Here is an 18,734-nt window from a genome sequence, read left to right on the forward strand (position 1 = left end):
AGACAATTCAGTATTCCATGGAGGTGGATCATGGCACAGAGGGCCCGAGGACAGCTGAAGTCCTTCAATGTTTTGGAGCTTGTTCCTCAGTGAGGGAGGGCTGGCCCTGCTCTTCCTCACCTTCTCAGTTCAGTTGCGCTGTGACTTTAACTCTGTCTGTGCCGCACCTTGAACTCGGGAGAGGCGAAGGATGAAGGGAAAAGCAGTAGCGGGAAGGATGATGATATCTCCTGTATGAGAGTCAATCTGGAGGCCACTGAAACGCACCCTTTGGAGCTTTCCTGTCCTTTATGCTGAGCGAATAACGGGGGTGGTTATTTGAAACCATTGCGCATCCTCTCGGCTCCCGCTGTATTTTTAAGCCCGCGGGCCCGTATTGTATCAAAAGGCCTTCTCCACCCTTCCGTTTTCGTTCCCTTTCTGTTCCTTTCCCTGCAAGCTTGGAGTTAGTGCCAGGCAAACAGTCTCCTGCCGACCCTGCTGCCGGCTCGGGGTCGGAGCAGGGCGGCAGCGGGGGGCAGGTGGGATGGAGCCCGCGGGGTACAGTGGGATGCGGCGGGATGGGAGCGGGATAGAGCGGCGTTGAAGCGGGAGCGGGCGGGACGGAGCGGGATGCCGCCGGGATGGAGCGAGGCGAGAGCGAGGCGAGAGCGGGGCGCGGGGATGACGGAGCGGGCCGGAGGGCTGGAGCGGGGCGGGGCGTCGGCGGGATGGGGCGGGGCGCGAGGGGCGGGCGTGGCTCGCGCCCCCGGGCTCCCCGCCACTCCGTGTCCTAGCGACGGGCGGGACGCGGCCAGTAGCGTCGGTGGCTGTGCGGCTGTGGCAGCGGCAGCGATGGGCGCCCCGCAGGCGGAGTGAGTGGGGCCGGGGGCGCGGGCGGGGGGCCTGGCCGTCCTTGTCCTGCCCGCGGAGGGTCGCCCCGGCCGCTCCCGGGTCCCGCGGCCTCCGTGGGGCGGCGCGGGCCGGCGGCTGCGCGGTCCTTAGCGGCGTTCGGCGCTGCGGTCCTGTCGGGGCGCGGAGCGAGAGGCTGGGGGGGCTCCGGCACGGGCGAGCCCCGCTCTGGGGGCTGGGTCTGCGCGCAGCCGCGCCTCCGAGCCTCGGGGACCGCGGTGTCCCTGCATCCCGCCGCGAGGGGATGCTCCGCGGGTCGGGGTCCTCCGCCGAGGCGATGCCTGTGACGGAGAAGAAACGGAGAGTTTATTATCTCCCCTCCGTCCGTGAAGCGGCCGGTGGAGACGCGGGGAACGGGTCCGCTGGCGGCGGGTGTTCCCCTCGTTGGCGTCTGTGACGTTCTGAGCATCCGCAGCGCCCCGAGCCGGCGGGAATTACAGATCCCGAGGACCAATGCGTGTCCCCCGCTCCGTAACACGGTTTGACGCGTCCTGTTTAGCGAGCGATGCTCTGGGTAAAGAAACGAGGTCGCTCGCTCGTGGCCACACCGCCAATCAGTAGCGGAACGAGAGCCTTTTGGCTCCCGTTTCCATGCCAGGTTGTGTTCAGGATCGGAACCTGTGGTTTGGTGGGCTTGAAATAATCCAATTAATTCTTGTTAGACTGCACAGCCCCATCATGATTTCAAGTCATCTGCTGACTTCAGTGCAGTTTGGTTCAGTAGCTGGGTTCCAGCATGGCTTCTTATAAGCACAGCAGCAGAGGTTGAAATCCGTAACCCCAGGAGCCAGAGCTGTGCCTTGTGGTGCATCCAAAGGTGGTGCAGCTGAGGGTCCGGCAGTGCCCCGGCTGCACAGCAGCTGCCCGTGATTTGAGAAGGGCCACGGTGTAAGGCTGTAGTTGGAAGAGTCAGTTGACAAGTGTTACAGCCCTGCCTCCCAGGATGCAAGATCCTCCTCTTGCAGAGGCTCGGGGTTGTTTTCCTGGCTTTTCATCTTCTGGCCCTCTTTATAGGGAGAGGAATCCAAGGGCAGCATAGTCACTGGCCGTATTCACTTGGCTCAGGCTTGGAGGAACCAAACACACTGCCTTGTGGGGTCGCGGACTGTCAGCCACTGTTTGAATTTGTTCTGTCTGAAGGCTGGCTGAGCCTTTCTTGTTTACGTCCCCAGCAGGAGCGATGCATTAGCTTGTTAGAGTTGTGAATGGTCTCCATAAGGGCAGGACTCTTTGGTTGATTGGAGGAGCAACAAACTCTGGTCATCATGTACAACATGGGAGCTGTAATTCCCTGTGACTGTACCAATCAATAACTAGAGCTTTGATGCTCTCTTAGATTATTTCTTTGTTGAAGAGTCACTGATTTAATGGCACTGTAAATTATTAACTGTGAACATTTGCTTTTGTTTTTGTGTTTAACTCTCATATCTTGGGTTCAATTTTTGGCAGCTCTGATCCTTGTCAGCTAGGGTATTGTAGCTCTGTTGGCGTTCCAGAGGTGCACGGCATTTCTTGTGTAGAGCAGGGGAGGGCCTTACTCTGACGATCTGCAGAGTCTGATTCTCCATGTTTGTTGGTTTGGCAGTTTTTCACCAATAAAGAGAAGAGAGATGCAGTTTGTTCCCTTTGGAATGCTCAGCTTATGCATTAAAGACAATCTTTAGTATATTGGGTTGAGAACTGGAAAAGACTTGAGGGGTTCTTGCATTTCATGTTGAACCCGTAGAGGACTTGTGCACCCGACACGAGGGGTCTTTCAAGGGGCAGAGACTAGCAGCAGGTAGCGTAGCCCAGCCGTGCTGGCCACTACGACTGCATAGGCCCAGGAGTCTTTCAGACTGAGCAGCCCTTCAGAGCTGTTGTGCTACTTGGCTCGTCAGTCTCTTTACAGTCTTGAGAGCATGAAAGAGATTCAGGTCCTTGGCTGTGAGCTGCGCAGGCTGATTCCGAACTGAGCGATGGGCTGCGCAGTGTCTGTGTTCTCTACCGCAGAAGGAGCTGGGTTCTGAGAGAGAGATACTGTCCCTCCTGGCTTGTCTCTCTTCTGACACTTGGGTCTGGAGGAGGACTTGCTTCTGTCCTGCCCGTGCAAAGCATGCTCTCCACAGAAAGGCTGAGGTGGTGAAGAGATGGCAGCTGGCTGAGTGCTGGGGCGATAGTGTGGTGGGATTCCTGCAGACAGAGGAGTCTGCTTGCTGGCCCGGCTTTGGCGCAAACTCTTTGCTTTCCTGCAGAGCATGTTTGGATTTTATTTAGTTTGGGAAAATTGGTTACAAAGAGTGGATCTGCTGATTTTGGTAAAATGCAGTAACTGTATCTAGAGAGGGAAGTTGTTCTCATCAGTGCAAGTTGCCCTTCAAACTGTGGCTCTATGGGGACAGCCAGCAAACCCATACTACTGTACTGTGGTGATTAAGGGTGTATATGCTTCCTGGCCTGTAAATACCACAGAAATTATGAATCTTGCCCTGCACAAGTTTTGTGCAATTGAATTTATGAATATGTTTGTGGGATAAACCTTCTTGGCTGTGTATTTAAATAACTAGCCTGGAGTCACTGTTGTGTTCACATAAATGGTCCCTGAAATAGGCAGGATGGTTCCTAATCTTGCTGTCATGGATTAGTTTTCCTGAGTTGTTTGTGAGTTCTGCTGATGTAAAGGCCAAATGGAGAACTGTTTGTTGAAACAGGCTTTTTTTGTTCACGAGCAAATTAGTGGTTAGCCAGACAAGGTTGTGATGGACATGTAGCTGAATCCCAATGGGGAAAATGGTTGAAAACAGGAGGTTAGATTTAAGCCTGTTTTTTGACACCTGGAATTGAAGCAACTTACTTTTCTGTACAGGTGTTCAAAGCCACAAATATGGTATGCACACTCCCTCTGATGGTGGGGACAATGAAGAAGGAGTAATTGCTGTAAAAAAAGGGGGATGGAAATGTGGATGCAGAAGGAGGCTTTGGCTGAAAACGCAAATAAATAGTCCCTTCCTCAGAGCAAAGTTTGCATCCAAGTTAATAACATGCATGCCAACTTTCAAGCCAGTGAGAATATTATGGAAACAGTATTCTGTCTTGAAAATCTGTTTTGGTGCTAGCAGTTTCTGCTGACCTGAGTAGGCTGAAGAAAGCAATTTTTTGTTGTTAGGTAACAGACAATAATGGCTGAGAGCTGGCAGTGAAGACTGCAGGTAAATTCTTTTGTGGAGGTAAAGGTGGATCAGTGATCTGATCTGGACAGTGATCTGTCTTCCGGTGGCAAGGGAGCTGGAGTCCATGCCAATAATCCAGCTTCAAATGTTGTATGGTGTGATGATGGCCTGCTGAAGGTCAGAGTTTATCACCTGAGGAGGCTGTAGTGAGAGTCGGTCTTGGAGGAGACTGTCAGGGCTGGGCTTTCTTGGACCCTGTGCCTCAGTGGTGGGATGTTGGTTGATGCTGAGCTGCTGTATCTTATGTAGAAGTCAGTTGTTTCTGATAGGAACATTTCACAGACAGTAAGTTGTTGCCTTTACATAATCTAGTGGGCATTCATCTGACAAAATGCTGGGCATGATTCATCAAGATAGCATTTTGTGCAGCAAACTACTGGATAAATCTGTATAACTTAAGCTGTAATAGTTTGGCTCTCAGGGGGATTATACGCATCTATATTGATTTTATTTCAGATTTCTTGGAAGCTATAATAGCCTTACAGACAAACACCTGGTTGGATATTTCAGCAAAGCCAGGATAAGACGACATCTTCAGAGATCAGGACTGGTAAGACTGAAAAGTTTCCTTTTCTGAGGAAAAAAAAAAGAGGAGAATTCTTTGTTTCTTCTAATAGTGCACAAGTCAAACCACTAATGTGGTTTGTTTGTTAGAGGTAAGTGTTGTTACTGGTGAGAAGTCGACCAGCTAGCCAAACGTGAAATTATGCTGTGCCAGCTCATAGCCATGCGATCACACTGAGACTGAGGGCAGGTTTGTTTAATGCAGGCATTTTCTGCCGCCTTATAATCTACCCTAGGTCAGCAAGATATCACAGGGGTGCAGGGCTGTGGTGCCTGCGGCTGCACTACTGAAATCCAAATGACAGAAAGACAGAGCTCGGAGCTTAGCTCTGCGTGCTAAGCAGTTTTGAAGACACTAGTTGCAGCTGAGGAAATGCTTCACCTGGCATTGAGCATGTTCAGGATGACAAGGTCCAAGGGCCACCTGGGGCTGTGAAGGTGCTGGCACGGGAGCTGCTGGTGAATGATGATTCCACACTAGAAGGGATGTGCTGAGAGTCAATACGGAGGCCGTGCTCCATGGGATGTCAAGCTTATGCTTCCACTGCACCTTCTGTAATGCAACAGTGATGATGCCTGTCTGCCTGAAACTGCAAAGAGTGGCTGACATGGATTGATGGTGTATGTAAACATTGGAGAGCCTCGGCTTAGCCCTGGGTTTCTGCTCAGTAGATGCAATTCCAGTAAGTGATTACATATGGCACTGTATTGCTGTGGAGTTCTGATGATGTGAGAATGCTTGTCAATCTGCTTGTATTTCACATCCAGGCAGAAGATGATATTTCATGGAGACATTTTGATAAATTTAGAATGTTTTATGTTTTTTTGCTCCATATTTCTTTTTGCTCAGTGGAGTTTGTCTCTGCAAGATCTTTCAGTTTGCAAATATACAGACTTATCTTGATTCTCTTAGGTTTTTTAAGCTGTGAAATCTAAGCATCTTTGACTCTCTTAGCTGTTTGAATAGCTCCAATGTTATTTTTGAAAAATGTTTAATGGAGGATTTGGTAAAGGTGAACGTGCTGCATATTTTTAAAAATACCTGTGCACTCGTAGATGTGACTCTTGTTGGCACAGGCAGATGCAGCCCTCACACAGTAGGAGGGCAAGTATTTAATTACTCTCCACTGGCTTGGGCAATGGCCTATGAATCATAGAATCATAGAGTCACCAGGTTGGAAAAGACGTCTAGGATCATTGAGTCCAACCATTCCTATCAACCACTAAACCATGTCCCTGAGCACCTCATCTACCCATCTTTTAAATACCTTCAGGGATGGTGACTCCACTCCCTCCCTGGGCAGCCTCTGCCAGTGCCTGATGACCCTTTGTGTGAAATTTTTTTTCCTGATGTCCAGCCCGAACCTCCCTGGTGCAGCTTGAGGCCATTTCCCCTTGTCCTGTCCCCTGTCACTTGGGAGAAGAGGCCAGCTCCCTCCTCTCCACAACCTCTTTTCAGGTAGTTGTAGAGAGCAATAAGGTCTCCAGTAGAGAGCAATAATGAAGAGTAAGGCTGAGCCCTCAATTGTTAGAAAATGTGACTGCTGCTGTCCTGATCTTCTTGTTTGGCTGGTGCGGTTCATGGAGTCAAAGAAGCTACAGCTCTGTGCTGGGAAGTTGAGCTCCAGCACCACAACAGAGAGCAGAGATGGTGCTCTCTTTGAAACCATACTTTAGTCTGTCTTCCCTTCTTTTTAGTCACATTATATTTGTTTCCTGCAGATCTCAAGGAGTGGAAGAATAATATCTGAGAAAGAATACCGGCTGAATGTTCTGAGGGAGGATCAGCTAAGATGTGTACAGGAGTGCCTGGCTCAGGCCATATTTCGTAGGATCCTTGACATGGAGGTATGGATTCACTAGGGATCTGTAAGCCTTTTCAAATACTTCCCTGCAGACAGCCAGTGGCTGTTGTCTCGTACCAGACTGGTTTTTGTAGCTGTGCTGTCATGCTCCCCTGTAAGAGTATGTCCTGCTGGGAAAAAGGATGATCTTTGTGTTTGACGTCCCCGACATGGAACCTCCACCGGCCTCTAGTTGTTAAACCATACTGCCGTTAGAACAGACACCATTCTGGCTCACTGACTGCGCTCTGGCAGCTGTCAGATTCTGGGATGATAGTCACAGGCTCGTTTGCTTAAAAAAATTCTAATAAAACCAGAAGTTGGAACATGGTTGTATATGTTATCTGTATATGTACAAGATCTGGGCACATTCCCAGTACGTGTCAAGGGCGTATCTGGTCCCTACAACTTTACAAATGCTCAGTTGTTCCCTTGCCGATGTTAATACTCACAGATGTAATGCAAATGGATTGAATGACTAGTAGTTTCATAGCTGGGCAAAATAAGGGAAATGGCCAGGGAGCAGGTGAGTGGTAAGCAGAACAGAAGCAAATGCTCTTGCATTCACTGACATCTGATAACGCCCATGAATGAGATTTCTCTTTCTCTGACATTGATAGCGTCATCGTGAGCTGGAAAGAAAAAGACGACTTGAAAATTCTGTGAAGAGAGAGAGGGTGCACAACATCAAGGTAAGGCTCGAATGCTGCTGAGCACTATGGGGCTTTCTGGTTTTGCCCTGTGTTAAATAACAGCCCTGAGTTCAGGCCAAGGATTCGTTGAATCAAGTGCCGTGTCTCTGTTGTTTATGGAAAAAGTACAAGGAACAGGCAGGTAGAGGATGATCCTGCCCCAGGTTACATCATCTTCTTCTATCCAGGAGCTCAGGAGCTCCCATTCCTACATGTGATTCCCTTTGAATCAACATATTATTTAGGATCTGCAGTGTTCTTAGTTGTGGAATTTAATTGCTAGTTGAATCAAATGGTACTTGCTTGAATTTCTGCACAATAATTAATGTATCTGCTGTCTGATAATTCTGTTTGATGCTCCATTGTTCTTGTCATGAAAAAAGTTAATAACTGTTCCCCTTTTCCAAGGCATTTGTGATTTTAGCTCCATTTTTCATACTCCTTGTCACTTTTCCAAGCTGAAGACCCTCAGTCTGTTGAATCTTTCATACACGAACCATTCCAGGCTTCTTATTACTGTTGTCATCTTTTTACCTTGTCTAGTTCTACTATTTCTTTTCTGAAATGGGGACCCAGAAATGGATGAATGATTTAAGATACTTATTGCAGTTCTTCTCCTATTTCTAGACACTATTTGCTTGTGACTGCTGCTGAGCATGGCGCTCACATTTTCAGTCATTTGCCTCTTCACATGATGTTTATCTAAATCAGCATGTAACTAATGACAAGAGGCTCCAGGAGTCTTTACTTCGGTGTTGTGTAGGTAGAGCTTGATCCTGTACTTGTTCCAGTAATGGAAATCCCACACAAGACAATGCTATGAAGTCGCTTGGACTCGTATGGGACAAGTTGTTCTCGTTTTGGCTGAAATATACTCAACATCCTCTCTCTTCATTAGAGCCTGCATAGGTTGAGAAGTATGCACTGAGGAGCTAGCTGCTTCTTTCAGCAGCTGAAGAACAGTGCCAAATCTTTTTAATTTTAAATAATACATTTTTGAGCAATTAATCAGGTAAAGGGAGGAGGAGATTTTAGTGACAATCACTGCTCACTATGACGATTGCAAAGGCAGCATTTACTGCCTGAACTCCTGCTGGTAGAAAGTCACCCGTGTGGAAGCAGTGAGTAAGGCACCCTGTTAGGAGATTCTGGACTTGGATAATTTTGGAAGGTAAACCAAGACTGCTTCCTTCAATGAGAAGTGTAAAGGAGACCCTTGCAGATACGTGATCTGTGTCTTTGCTGTGATGCCACACTACGACACAGGAGCCCGTCTGCAATTAGTAGCGTTATTTAATTCTCACCTCATACGTTCAGTGAATTTGGTTGAGTAGCTAATGTGAAAGGAAAGGTGAAAACCCAATGACTGGGCAAGGGAGGCTAAGAAATGTAGCTATGTATTGCCGGGAGAGTAATCAGCCCAGCGTGGAGCTCTTGAGAAGAAAAGGCAGGGAGGGGGCACAGTCAGAGCAAGGAAATGGCAGATGCACTCAAATATTTAAAAGAAAAATCAAGAAGTGGGAGATTCGCAAATAGGCAGATTAATTGAACTTGGGGAGATCTGCAGTTGTAGAGGGCTGCAGGGGAATGAATTAGAGACTGGAACAAGTCTTTTCCCTCATCTCTCTCTCGTTCCTTAAGCAGGTGTCCAGTTGGATCTGGGCAATTTGATTATCATAGCTGATGAAAGACAGAGGGAAGGCAAGCTCAAACATTGCTGTTAAGGATATGTAGTACCTCAGAGACATACATTTCTGTTCTTTCAGGTGGAAGAATCCAGAATATCAGTGGAGGGTGCTAACTTTGTTCATGCCCCACATCCACCACTCGGTCCACGAGGTCATCCCAGGCCCCATCCTTTTGTGGCAAGAAGACTATCTGGTCAGTCACAACTGGTGAGTGCCACCAAATGCTCTGTAGTGTAAGCATGCACAGCCAAAAGTGTGTACATACCTGTGACGTCTGTGCCTAGTGTAGAGCAATGATCAGCCCGACTGTTCCACCTGAGGGCTTCATCTTGCCCACTCGAGGCTGATTTCCTGTTTGCAGGATTGTGTAGTTAAAGAGAAATCTCCAGAAGCTGATGTTGCAAGTGTCAACAAATACTGTGGCTGCAGGCAAGCTTACACATGTCATAAAACCCTGAAAGCAAGGCAGATCTTTTAGAGACCAGAATTGAAGGGGCGAAGGGAGACTGAAGTTCATTTCAGAAGGCCATGCTTTGGAGTGCTGGCTCAGAAGTTTCTTACTCTGTTGATGGGAAGAGAAGGAATGTTAATATACTGTTGAAGAAGAATGATCCTCAAGTCTAAGGTCAACCATATAGTGCAGTTTTAACTGGTTTTCTATTTCCATAATGATAATTGGTGCAGACTGAAGAAAGATATTCGGTCCCGAATGACCTTGTCCTCTCCATCCCTTACAGAGGGCATGTGGATCTGTAGTTGGTGATAGTGGTGAACATCTTTCTCATCAACACCAAGCCGAGGAGACTGTGTTTTGCAAGATGGTGAGTTAACTCAGTTACACTGTTTTTGGTTTTTTTTACCGGGGGGAGTGTGTGTGTGTTTAACATTTTAATGTGATATTCTGAAGAGTACACAAGGGAAAGATAAAATAAAAGGTCAGAAAAGAGCTCAGTGTTGGTCAAAAATAGGTATGCTTTTGTGGTGTACTCTCTCAATGTCCATGTGGTGAAGCCACCAAAACATAGCATGCTGCTACAGTTCCTTTCAGTTCCTTAGATTTGCTTCGAGGCTGCATGGTAAAGACACAGTAGCAAAATCTATATTCATGGCCAAGAATTCTTTTGGATGCTGCAGTTTGTAGATGCTCAATTACAGATGCCTAAAGTGGTCTGGCTCCTTGGGGGCAGATGAGAAAATTTCATTTCCTGATGATGCCTAAGAATCACTCATCACTTCCAAATAGTTTGGTCAGTGCTATTTTTTTCTTGATGATTCTGCTCTGCACTGGAAACGATCCACTGAGTTTTTGTAGGTGTTTGCTTTTTCCTTCTTCGACTTCTTGGTGACCAAACACAGCTCCAGGAAATATGCAACACGCTCTTTGCCTCCAGCCACTTGGTAGCTATGCTGCCATAGGGTCTGTTGCAAAGGCTTCGAGCTCTAAACAGAAGTACTACAGACTTGAATACTCTCAGCAGTTTGCCATTGGGGAGAGGCTGGATTTCATTCTGAAGATGATACAGATTTATGGAGAGTTTTATAATACTGCACTAGTACTGTAATTCCCAGAACTGCACACTGCAGGCAACGTGGCTTCCAAATATTTATCAGCTTTTATTTCAACGATCCTTTTGAATCTGCCTTTAATTTTCAAGACATTATCTTAGTGGTCTAATGCCCAGTTCTTGATCACAGTCTGGAAAAACGTGGTGACTTGTCTTTTTTAGTATAAAAATCTCTCTGTGTGCAAAATTTTCTCCCTCTGCATAGATTTTCTGATATGTAGAGAAGGAAGCAGCCACCTGGCTAAGATCAGTAACTCAGGGAGATTTTCACACAGTCTTACAAGATTTCCTCTTCTTCTGCTGTTGAAAAGTAGCAAAAAACACCTTTCTTTTTTTACCATTCCTCCTCCTAAGTCACATTAGCAGGTTCAGAGAATGAGAGCTCTTTGGTGTAGCCAAATGTGATCTTAGTATATATTCAGTTCCTTTCAGGTGAGATTTGGACTTGTCTTCTGTTCTTGAAAAAGCATTATGTAATTGATTTTATGACAGGAGTTCCATGGGACTGGAGGATTTTGGACCTGTGAGCGCTGACTGGCAGACAATGCACGAATAACTCCGTGCTGCTGTGCATTTGCTCCATACGATGATGATCATAATCTTCCCTCCAAGAGTTTGCTGATGCTCTCTCTGTCTTCTCAAATTATTGGTGATTTACATGGTTTCTCTAATGCTCACAACAGACAAAACATCCAGCTCAGTCATAGAGCATGAAGATGATGCAGAACTCCGATCCAGAGCACGCAATGTTTTCAGAATTTATTCTCTAGAGATGTTTTGCTTTTCAGGGCCTTGTCCTCTGCTTGCTGTTTGTTGTGAAGGAGGACTAAACCTCGACTACAAAAGCAGAAAGGCATTTTGAACCACATCTTGTATAATGGGTGCCAAATAATGTTACTATTGGAAGATTCTGTCTGACCGCCTTGGAATTTGCTTGCCAGCTGAAAGAATGCAGCAGTGCTGTGGGGTTGTGCAGTATTCTGCCTGCCTGGGAGCGGAACTCTGCATGGTTACAAGTAGACTGTGGTTAACAAGGGTGTTGTCTATATCTATGAGGGCCACGTTTTCAAGCAGCTTGTCTGTTGCTTTGCAAATTCAACCCAAGAGGCTTAGCGCACGAATGTTTTCATAAGCATAATGGCAAGCACCAAGTTAAGAAATTGTTCTAGTAGTATGAGTGTTACTAAATGGAAAGAGCAGTCAAACCATGAATAGTCCAATATGCTTGGTGGGTATTTTTGTGTAATCTATTTAACGTGATTAAAATGTTTTTGCAGGGGGAGAGGAGTGGGTTAAGATGTATGAATTCAGTGGAACGCGTGACTGGTATATCGCCGTATCAACTCCCAGTCATTGGCAATTTTATGATACCAGTGCCACCTCCCCCCCGGGAAAAAGGAGACAAGAGTGTAAATGCAGTGAGAGCTGGGATGCTCAGAGGCAGACGATTTCATCCCACCACTGCACCAAATGACACAAAGCAGCTTTTAACAAAGGTGAGTTATCCCTGTCTGCTTCTCTGTTTATGTATTGTTACGTTACCTCCCCTGTGGGTGTATTTGCCTAAATCTGAAAGATGTGGCTATTAGTTTGCGTAAAGATTCACTGAATTTTTGATTGAAAAATATTTGTAACACTTAAAATACATAGCTGCAACCCTTTTCTCCGTATACTAAAGCATTTTGTAATTTTCATCAGCTGGGGGAAAAGAGGAGCTTGAACAAAAAAGCAGAGGAACTCTTACTTACGGCCTTCTGTCTTAGTCGATCTGGTCCTGTCTCTGACAGTATCTGGTGCCAGAACTTCAGCAGGTTAGGGGAGATGCCATGAGTGTATGAAAACTTCTTCTGTTACGCTCTATCTCCAGCCAGTCTTGACTGCTGCAAGGAAACTGTAGGAACCCAGGACTGGGAGGGACAGTGTGGGTCATCAAACCTGGTCCCTGCCATTCTGGGAAATCCAATGCAGCGGATTTTCAATCAAAAATATTTTATTGTCCTTCTGCACGTTACAAAATGCTTCCCAATTTAAACACCTCCAAGCCTGTCTTAAAGGGCTGGAAGCCTCAAGTGCATGCTGGGTATGTGTGATCTTTGAGGCCACCGTTTGTTAGAGCTTGAAGCCAAATGCACTTTTTGTGTATTTTCTGCTGCAGAATTCTGGAGGATTCTGTAAGCCCTCATTACAGAGCAACGCAATTGTTACCATGATGTTCCTAGGAAAAGGCTTGCGTTTATCTCCTGACCATACTGACCACAGACATGAAATCAAAGTCTATCAGCAGCACTGTGGAGGACAAAACCTTTGTGTCTACAAAGGCAAGCTGTTGCAAGGAGGTAAGGATAAAGAGTCAAAGAGTTTGTATTGATTCTGGTAACGTCTTCTTTATTGGCTAAAATGTTGATGTGATACTAAAATGATTTCAGCTGAAGATGAAAATGATTTCAAGACGTGTGCCTCCAGACTAAACCTGATCTACTGTTTCTTGATTGAAAGTGATGTTATGATTACTTTTGCAAATAGCCACAGAATGAATTTGGAGAACTGATTTAAGAAAATGTAGCTTTGACTAATTTTGTACAGAGCTGTGTGGTTAATAAAGCAGTTGTAGGAGTAAACTGTCCTTACATAGGGGTTCTTCGTTTCTGACTTGCAATAACACACCAGTGTGTGTTGGTTATTATTGCAGAAGGAAAAGTACATAGTGTGAGCCCAATTCCCATTTCTTTTATGTGACTGCTATTCCATCACATCAGTAGAAGGTGATTTGTGTTCTGGGAAACTGGGAAGAGGAAATGCAGCGTGCCCCCAGAGAGGCGTTCATTGCAGCTGTGTCCCAGCTGTGTGGAAGGTGCTTTTGTGTGTTTCTCCTGTTGTCCCCAGCCCCGTTCCTACCTATTAGGGAACCTGCTGGCGTAGAGTGGGGCTTCCTTACTGCTGGAATGTGCTCAGGTCACTTTGGAAGGATACTCTGACTTGTGGGTGAAGGAAGTACAACACACTGTCCCCGATATGGGTCTGGGTAGCAGCCTCAGTGCCCTTCAGGCCTGGATGCTGAGCAGTGCCCCTGCAGAGCAGCCGGAATGGCTCCAGGGACACACCAGGAATCCTACACTTTCTGTGCTGAATTTCATCTCTTGTAAAGCATGTGACAGTTAATTTTTTTGAGACAGGAGGCTCTGATTTTCTTCTGCTGTAGCAGTGAGTGGCCAAATTGATGATGTATTTGCTTGTCGCAGGGGTGTCCCGCCTGATACTCCTGGATTGGGAAGAGACGAGGCTGCTGTGTAGGGAGGAAGTAGACTCTTACCAGCTAATTAATACAGCTGAGAACCACGCAACAATTGCAGCAGGCTGATAGTAAGGCACTACCTTTTCCTCTGATCCGTTTCCTTTCTGTGATTACAGAGACCTTCCAGTTCATCTCTGAAAGGCACCATGGTTTCCCGGTCGGCCTCAGTTTTTTCCTCAATGGAATCCTAGTGGACAGGATGAGCTGTTGCTGTGAGTACAAACATCACAAGCGCAGCAGGCTGGGAGGCAGACATGGCTACTTCATTTTGCTCAAAGTGGAAGGAGCTTCTCCTTGCTACAGGTATGGGGATGAATATGTTTTGCTCACAAGGACTTAACAGCCCAGTTTTTAGAGAGTTTATCACTTGTTTCTTCTTTTTTAATCTTTCTGGCACCCTGCAGCTCTATAGAACCTGGTCTGTTTTTCAGCTCCCCATGAAATGTGCAGAATTGAGCTTATTCCTCAGGGTCCCATGTCCAAGGATGCCATCCAAGTCAGCTACCTTTGCGCTGCCTCGTCAGTTGCTCTGTTGAGTACGCCCAGCAGTGGACAGTGTTTGCGCTGGATCTGTCAGCTTGTCAGGAGGCAGTCAGCACTTCCTCAGCAGTCCAGTGTGGAGGAGTAGCTGTGGGTGGTACACATGAGATACTTGTGTGTTTCTGGTGGAAGTGGTGGTGGAATACTGGCAGTACTGCTGAGTTAACTGTGAGAACAGGATAACTTACTTTTAAACAGCTCTACTTTTAAGGTGGGATTCTGCTGTAATACCCTTGGCTGCTGGATAAGACAGTGTTGAATGTTAGCCAGGTTTCAGACAATAAATCTGTGCAGAAGATTCTTGGTTTGGGGCAAAAGTCAATGCTTGGAGCAATAGCTGTGGTTTGGCCAAGAAGCCTTACATTTAATAAAATCCCGTGATTGTTAAGCCACGCCAGACAAGTAAACTTCTGCATAAATGGGTGATTTTAAAACTTTTTTGTTCTTTTTGTAAGTATTTTTTAAAAGAGCAGCAAGCAGTTGGAAGAAGAGACCATCCACAGAGCTATACTCCGTTTTTTGAATGAGGACTGAATTCCAAGAAAAAAAATGTACTTTATTGTACCATGCTTTTTCTACTCCAATCTAACACTGAACGTGATTTGTTTAGACGTATTCCTTAGTATGTTCAAAGTAGTGAAAAGCGTCTGCATTCAGAATTGATATAGTACTAACAGAGTTTAGGAAATGCCCAAATCTCAGCTTCTCTGTGGTTTCTAGAGAGCCTTGAAGTGAATTTTCTGAATGAATATAGTCTTCCAGAAATGAATTTCTTCCTGAGTCATCGTCACCTTCAGTCCCTTTCCCCCTCCTATTCTTAGTGATATCTCAGTTTTCCTTTCTTGTCAGTGCAGCCAACCTTGTCTGGTGACTAAAACCCATCTCCATTAACCAGACACTCCCCATAAATGGCAGCTATTTTTGTGCAGTTATGTTTTACTCCTAGTTTGAGCATAGCACCACATCCACACATTAAATACCCACTGTGATCCTCAGTAAAGACCCTAATTGATTTTTGCTGTTGGGTTAAGGCTTTGGTTAATAAACAGGTGATGCTGCAGTGATTTCTGTGCCAATGCTGTGATCCTTGCACAGAGAGTTTTCTTCTGCCTAGGTCCAGCATTTCTTTACAGTAAAAGTGCTTCAATATCTCAAACGTAGCCGAAAAAAATACCACAAACAAAGAATTAAAAGGTAGGATCTTCATCAGTAATTGTCACATTCATAGAATCATGGAATCACTGGTTTGGAAGGGACCCACTGGGTCATCGAGTCCAACGATTCATAACACTCCCTAATCCATGCCCCTCAGCACCTCGTCCACCCGTCCCTTAAACACCTCCAGGGAAGGTGACTCAACCACCTCCCTCAGTAGCCTGTTCCAGTGCCCAATGACCCCTCCTGTGAAAAATTTTTTCCTGATGTCCAGCCTGAACTTCCCCTGGCGGAGCTTCAGGCCATTCCCCCTTGTCCTGTCCCCTGTCACGTGGGAGAAGAGGCCAGCTCCCTCCTCTCCACAACCTCCTTTCAGGTAGTTGTAGAGAGCAATAAGGTCTCCCCTCAGCCTCCTCTTCTCCAGGCTAAACAATCCCAGCTCTCTCAGCCGCTCCTCATAAGACTTGTTCTCCAGCCCCTCACCAGCTTCGTTGCTCTTCTCTGGACACGCTCCAGAGCCTCATAATCCTTCTTGTGGTGAGAGGCCCAGAACTGAACACAGTATTCAAGGTGCGGTCTCACCAGTGCGGAGTACAGAGGGAGAATAACCTCCCTGCACCTGCTGGTCACGCCGTTTCTGATCCAAACCAAGATGTCATTGGCCTTCTTGGCCACTTGGCACACTGCTGGCTCATGTTCAGTCGCTGTCAACCAACACCCCCAGGTGCTTCTCCTCCGGGCAGCTTTCTAGCCAGACTTCTCCTAGTCTGTAGCACTGCATAGGGTTGTTGTGCCACAAGTGCAGGACCTGGCATTTGGCCTTGTTGAACCTCATGCCATCGATCTCAGCCCAGTGGCCCAGCCTGTTCAAATCAGTCTCCCTACCCTCGATCAGATCCACACTTCCACCCAGCTTAGTGTCATCTGCAAACTGGCTAAGGGTGCACTCAATGCCGTCATTGTCACATTTACATTTCATGCCCACAAACCAAAAGGACTTCTGGACTGACTGTTTGGAATTTCACTGTGGTTTGTGAACAGCTGGACTGTGAGGGTAATTTCAACGAAGCATTAAATAAAAGAGCAGTTTGATGGCATCCTGATACCTGTAGGGTGTTGCAGGTGTCTCTTGGCATCTGCAGGTAAGGTGAATCAGGAGTAGGAACTCTGCCCTCTTACATGAGCCTCCTGACTGTAGAAGTTGTCAGTCCAGGTTACACAAGAGGAACACTCTCAAAAAGCCATTCAGATGCTTTGTTTTCCAGATGTTTGGGTTTGTATTAGGTAGGAAAAACAGCAGAGAAACCAAAAAGAATTCCATTTCAATCTCCCTCCCCCCCGCACAGTTATTAGACAAGTTAAAGAAGTTTTGGCCACAAAACCTGAGTTATTGCTTTACTGGGTGTTACAGCGGGATTTGGAGCAAACCTGCCTCTTGCCTGAACTCGTCTCCCTTTCTCAGTGATTGTATCTTCACAGATCTTGTTTGGTGTAGCTTGAGATTAATGGACAGTTTTGATAATTTCAATTTTCATCTGTTTCAATTGTTGCCTTGAAGTGCACATAATGTTACTCTCCTTCAAGGAGGAACTGCATCTATGTTTGTGGAGCACTTGAGGACTTTAGGGTGCTTCTCCAAATAAATCATTATCAGGAACCATGTTACCTGCGTGGCAATGCAGAGGCAGATGAGTATCTGGTTTTACTGCTCATAAAGAGCTAAAGAGCTGTGCCTGCTGCCCTTCCATTGTTCACAGAAAGAAAAATGTGATAGTTCCCAGTTCTCTCTTTTTTTTTTTTTATAGGTGCATTATGTCAATGGGCCTGGACAAAAAGCCGTCCTCTCCCAAGGGAAAGATGGAGAACCAGCAGGAAAACCATGTAGATTCCTGGAGAGGTGGAGTGGACAGTGAGCCAAGTAAGAGCAGTGTTGAGCAGAAATCAAGCAAAGATTCAGTGTTAGTCACCTTACCATGTCCTGAAGGGAGTGTGGAAACTAGTGAGGACAAAATGGAGACCAGACATGAGTACAGAAAGGAAGAAGAGCAAATATGTGGTTGTGAGAGCGAAGATAGTCAGGAAGGCATCAGGAAAAATGGTGCAGTATCCAAAACCACAAAAAGGGCATGAAAAATGGGAGAGGATGATTCTGGAGAAAGTAGGGGATTGTGGGCCTCTAACTCTACCTGGAACATCCTCTCTTAGGACACATCATGGTGAGAAATGTGGTGATGATAGTGTCCGAGCAAAAACAATTAGGGGGATTCCTTTCAGCCAAGCAAAAGGATAAGGGGGTTTTGCAAGAGCCAAGAAAGAGAGTAAGGAAGGTCTGAGAGGCTGAGAGAGAAGCCCGAGGTAGATGGGAAAGCAGGAGGAACACAGGGTACAATGAAGGGACAGCAGTGAAGAAGGACAAGAGCAGCAGGTGGAGCAGAAGTAGAGAAGAAGGAAGAAAAGGGACTGGGTGTGTGTAGGGAGAAAATGAGTCTGAGGTGGGCTCCTAAGGGAGACAGGGCATCAGCATAAGGTGAACGGAGAGAAGAAGGGTGACCACAGGGGCAGGAGATGGAAAATCTCCTGCTGCCTGATGCAAAAAGGATGGGATTGACAAACTGTGAAGGAGAGGAGTCTGAATGCTGGATGCAGAAAGGGAAGGAAAGTGGGAAGAGTACGTAGCAGCCAAACGTCATCAAGATTTGGCTCCAGCTTCCTTACTTGTCTGAGCCTTTGTTCCTTCTACTCCAGGTCTACCGCTTGCCTTTCTTGTGTCCTCTGCTCTGGCTCCGCTGGGGCTATCATCCTTTCCTTTTACTGAGTGCTTCCATTGCCTGTTGTAGCTGGCTGACCTTGCCCCTTTTGCTTCAGTCCCATCTTGTTTCAGTTGACAGGGAGTTAAAAGAAAAAGACTGGAGAGAGGCTGCCCTTTCTGAAAGTTTGTCCATGAGCGTTTCTTGTGGCAGACAAAGATATTTGTGGTATAAAATATTTGTGATATCAAAACGATGCGTGGCAGGTCCAGCTGCATGCTTGGGATGAGCCATTTCCAAGTGCCTAAGGCCAGGCCCTGTGGCCATCAGGCTGCCTCCAACTCTGGCTGCTCCTGTGGAAGAGACAGGGAGCTCAGCCTGTGCCTTCGCTTTCTCCTTATCATAATGCCTTTTTCAGAGTAAGTCAAATCTAGAGAGAGATTTTAATTCCTCCTTCCTAGTCTGATTTTTACGTTCATAATTCTGCAGTGCTACTGCTTAGCTTCCTTGTTCATGCCTGTGGATGTGTGTTTGTGAGTAATCAAGC

At 46.5% G+C, this 18,734-nt stretch overlaps 1 protein-coding gene across 1 annotated transcript in view; it reads left to right on the forward strand.

Annotated features, from left to right (window-relative positions):
- Window positions 1–612: 612 nt before the first annotated feature.
- Window positions 613–18,734, forward strand: part of ERICH3 (glutamate rich 3) — a 71,400-nt gene continuing 53,278 nt past the window's right edge. Inside the window, exons 1-10 of the mRNA XM_054073122.1 lie at window positions 613–854; window positions 4,557–4,650; window positions 6,387–6,512; window positions 7,129–7,200; window positions 8,967–9,095; window positions 9,626–9,709; window positions 11,731–11,949; window positions 12,609–12,789; window positions 13,862–14,048; window positions 17,246–17,358. Of these exons, the coding sequence (XP_053929097.1) occupies window positions 613–854; window positions 4,557–4,650; window positions 6,387–6,512; window positions 7,129–7,200; window positions 8,967–9,095; window positions 9,626–9,709; window positions 11,731–11,949; window positions 12,609–12,789; window positions 13,862–14,048; window positions 17,246–17,358 (1,447 nt within the window). The remainder of the gene's footprint in view (window positions 855–4,556; window positions 4,651–6,386; window positions 6,513–7,128; window positions 7,201–8,966; window positions 9,096–9,625; window positions 9,710–11,730; window positions 11,950–12,608; window positions 12,790–13,861; window positions 14,049–17,245; window positions 17,359–18,734) is intronic.

The sequence above is a fragment of the Cuculus canorus genome, chromosome 8 (genome assembly GCF_017976375.1).
Source record: "Cuculus canorus isolate bCucCan1 chromosome 8, bCucCan1.pri, whole genome shotgun sequence".
In the NCBI taxonomy this organism is placed as follows: Eukaryota; Metazoa; Chordata; class Aves; order Cuculiformes; family Cuculidae; genus Cuculus; species Cuculus canorus.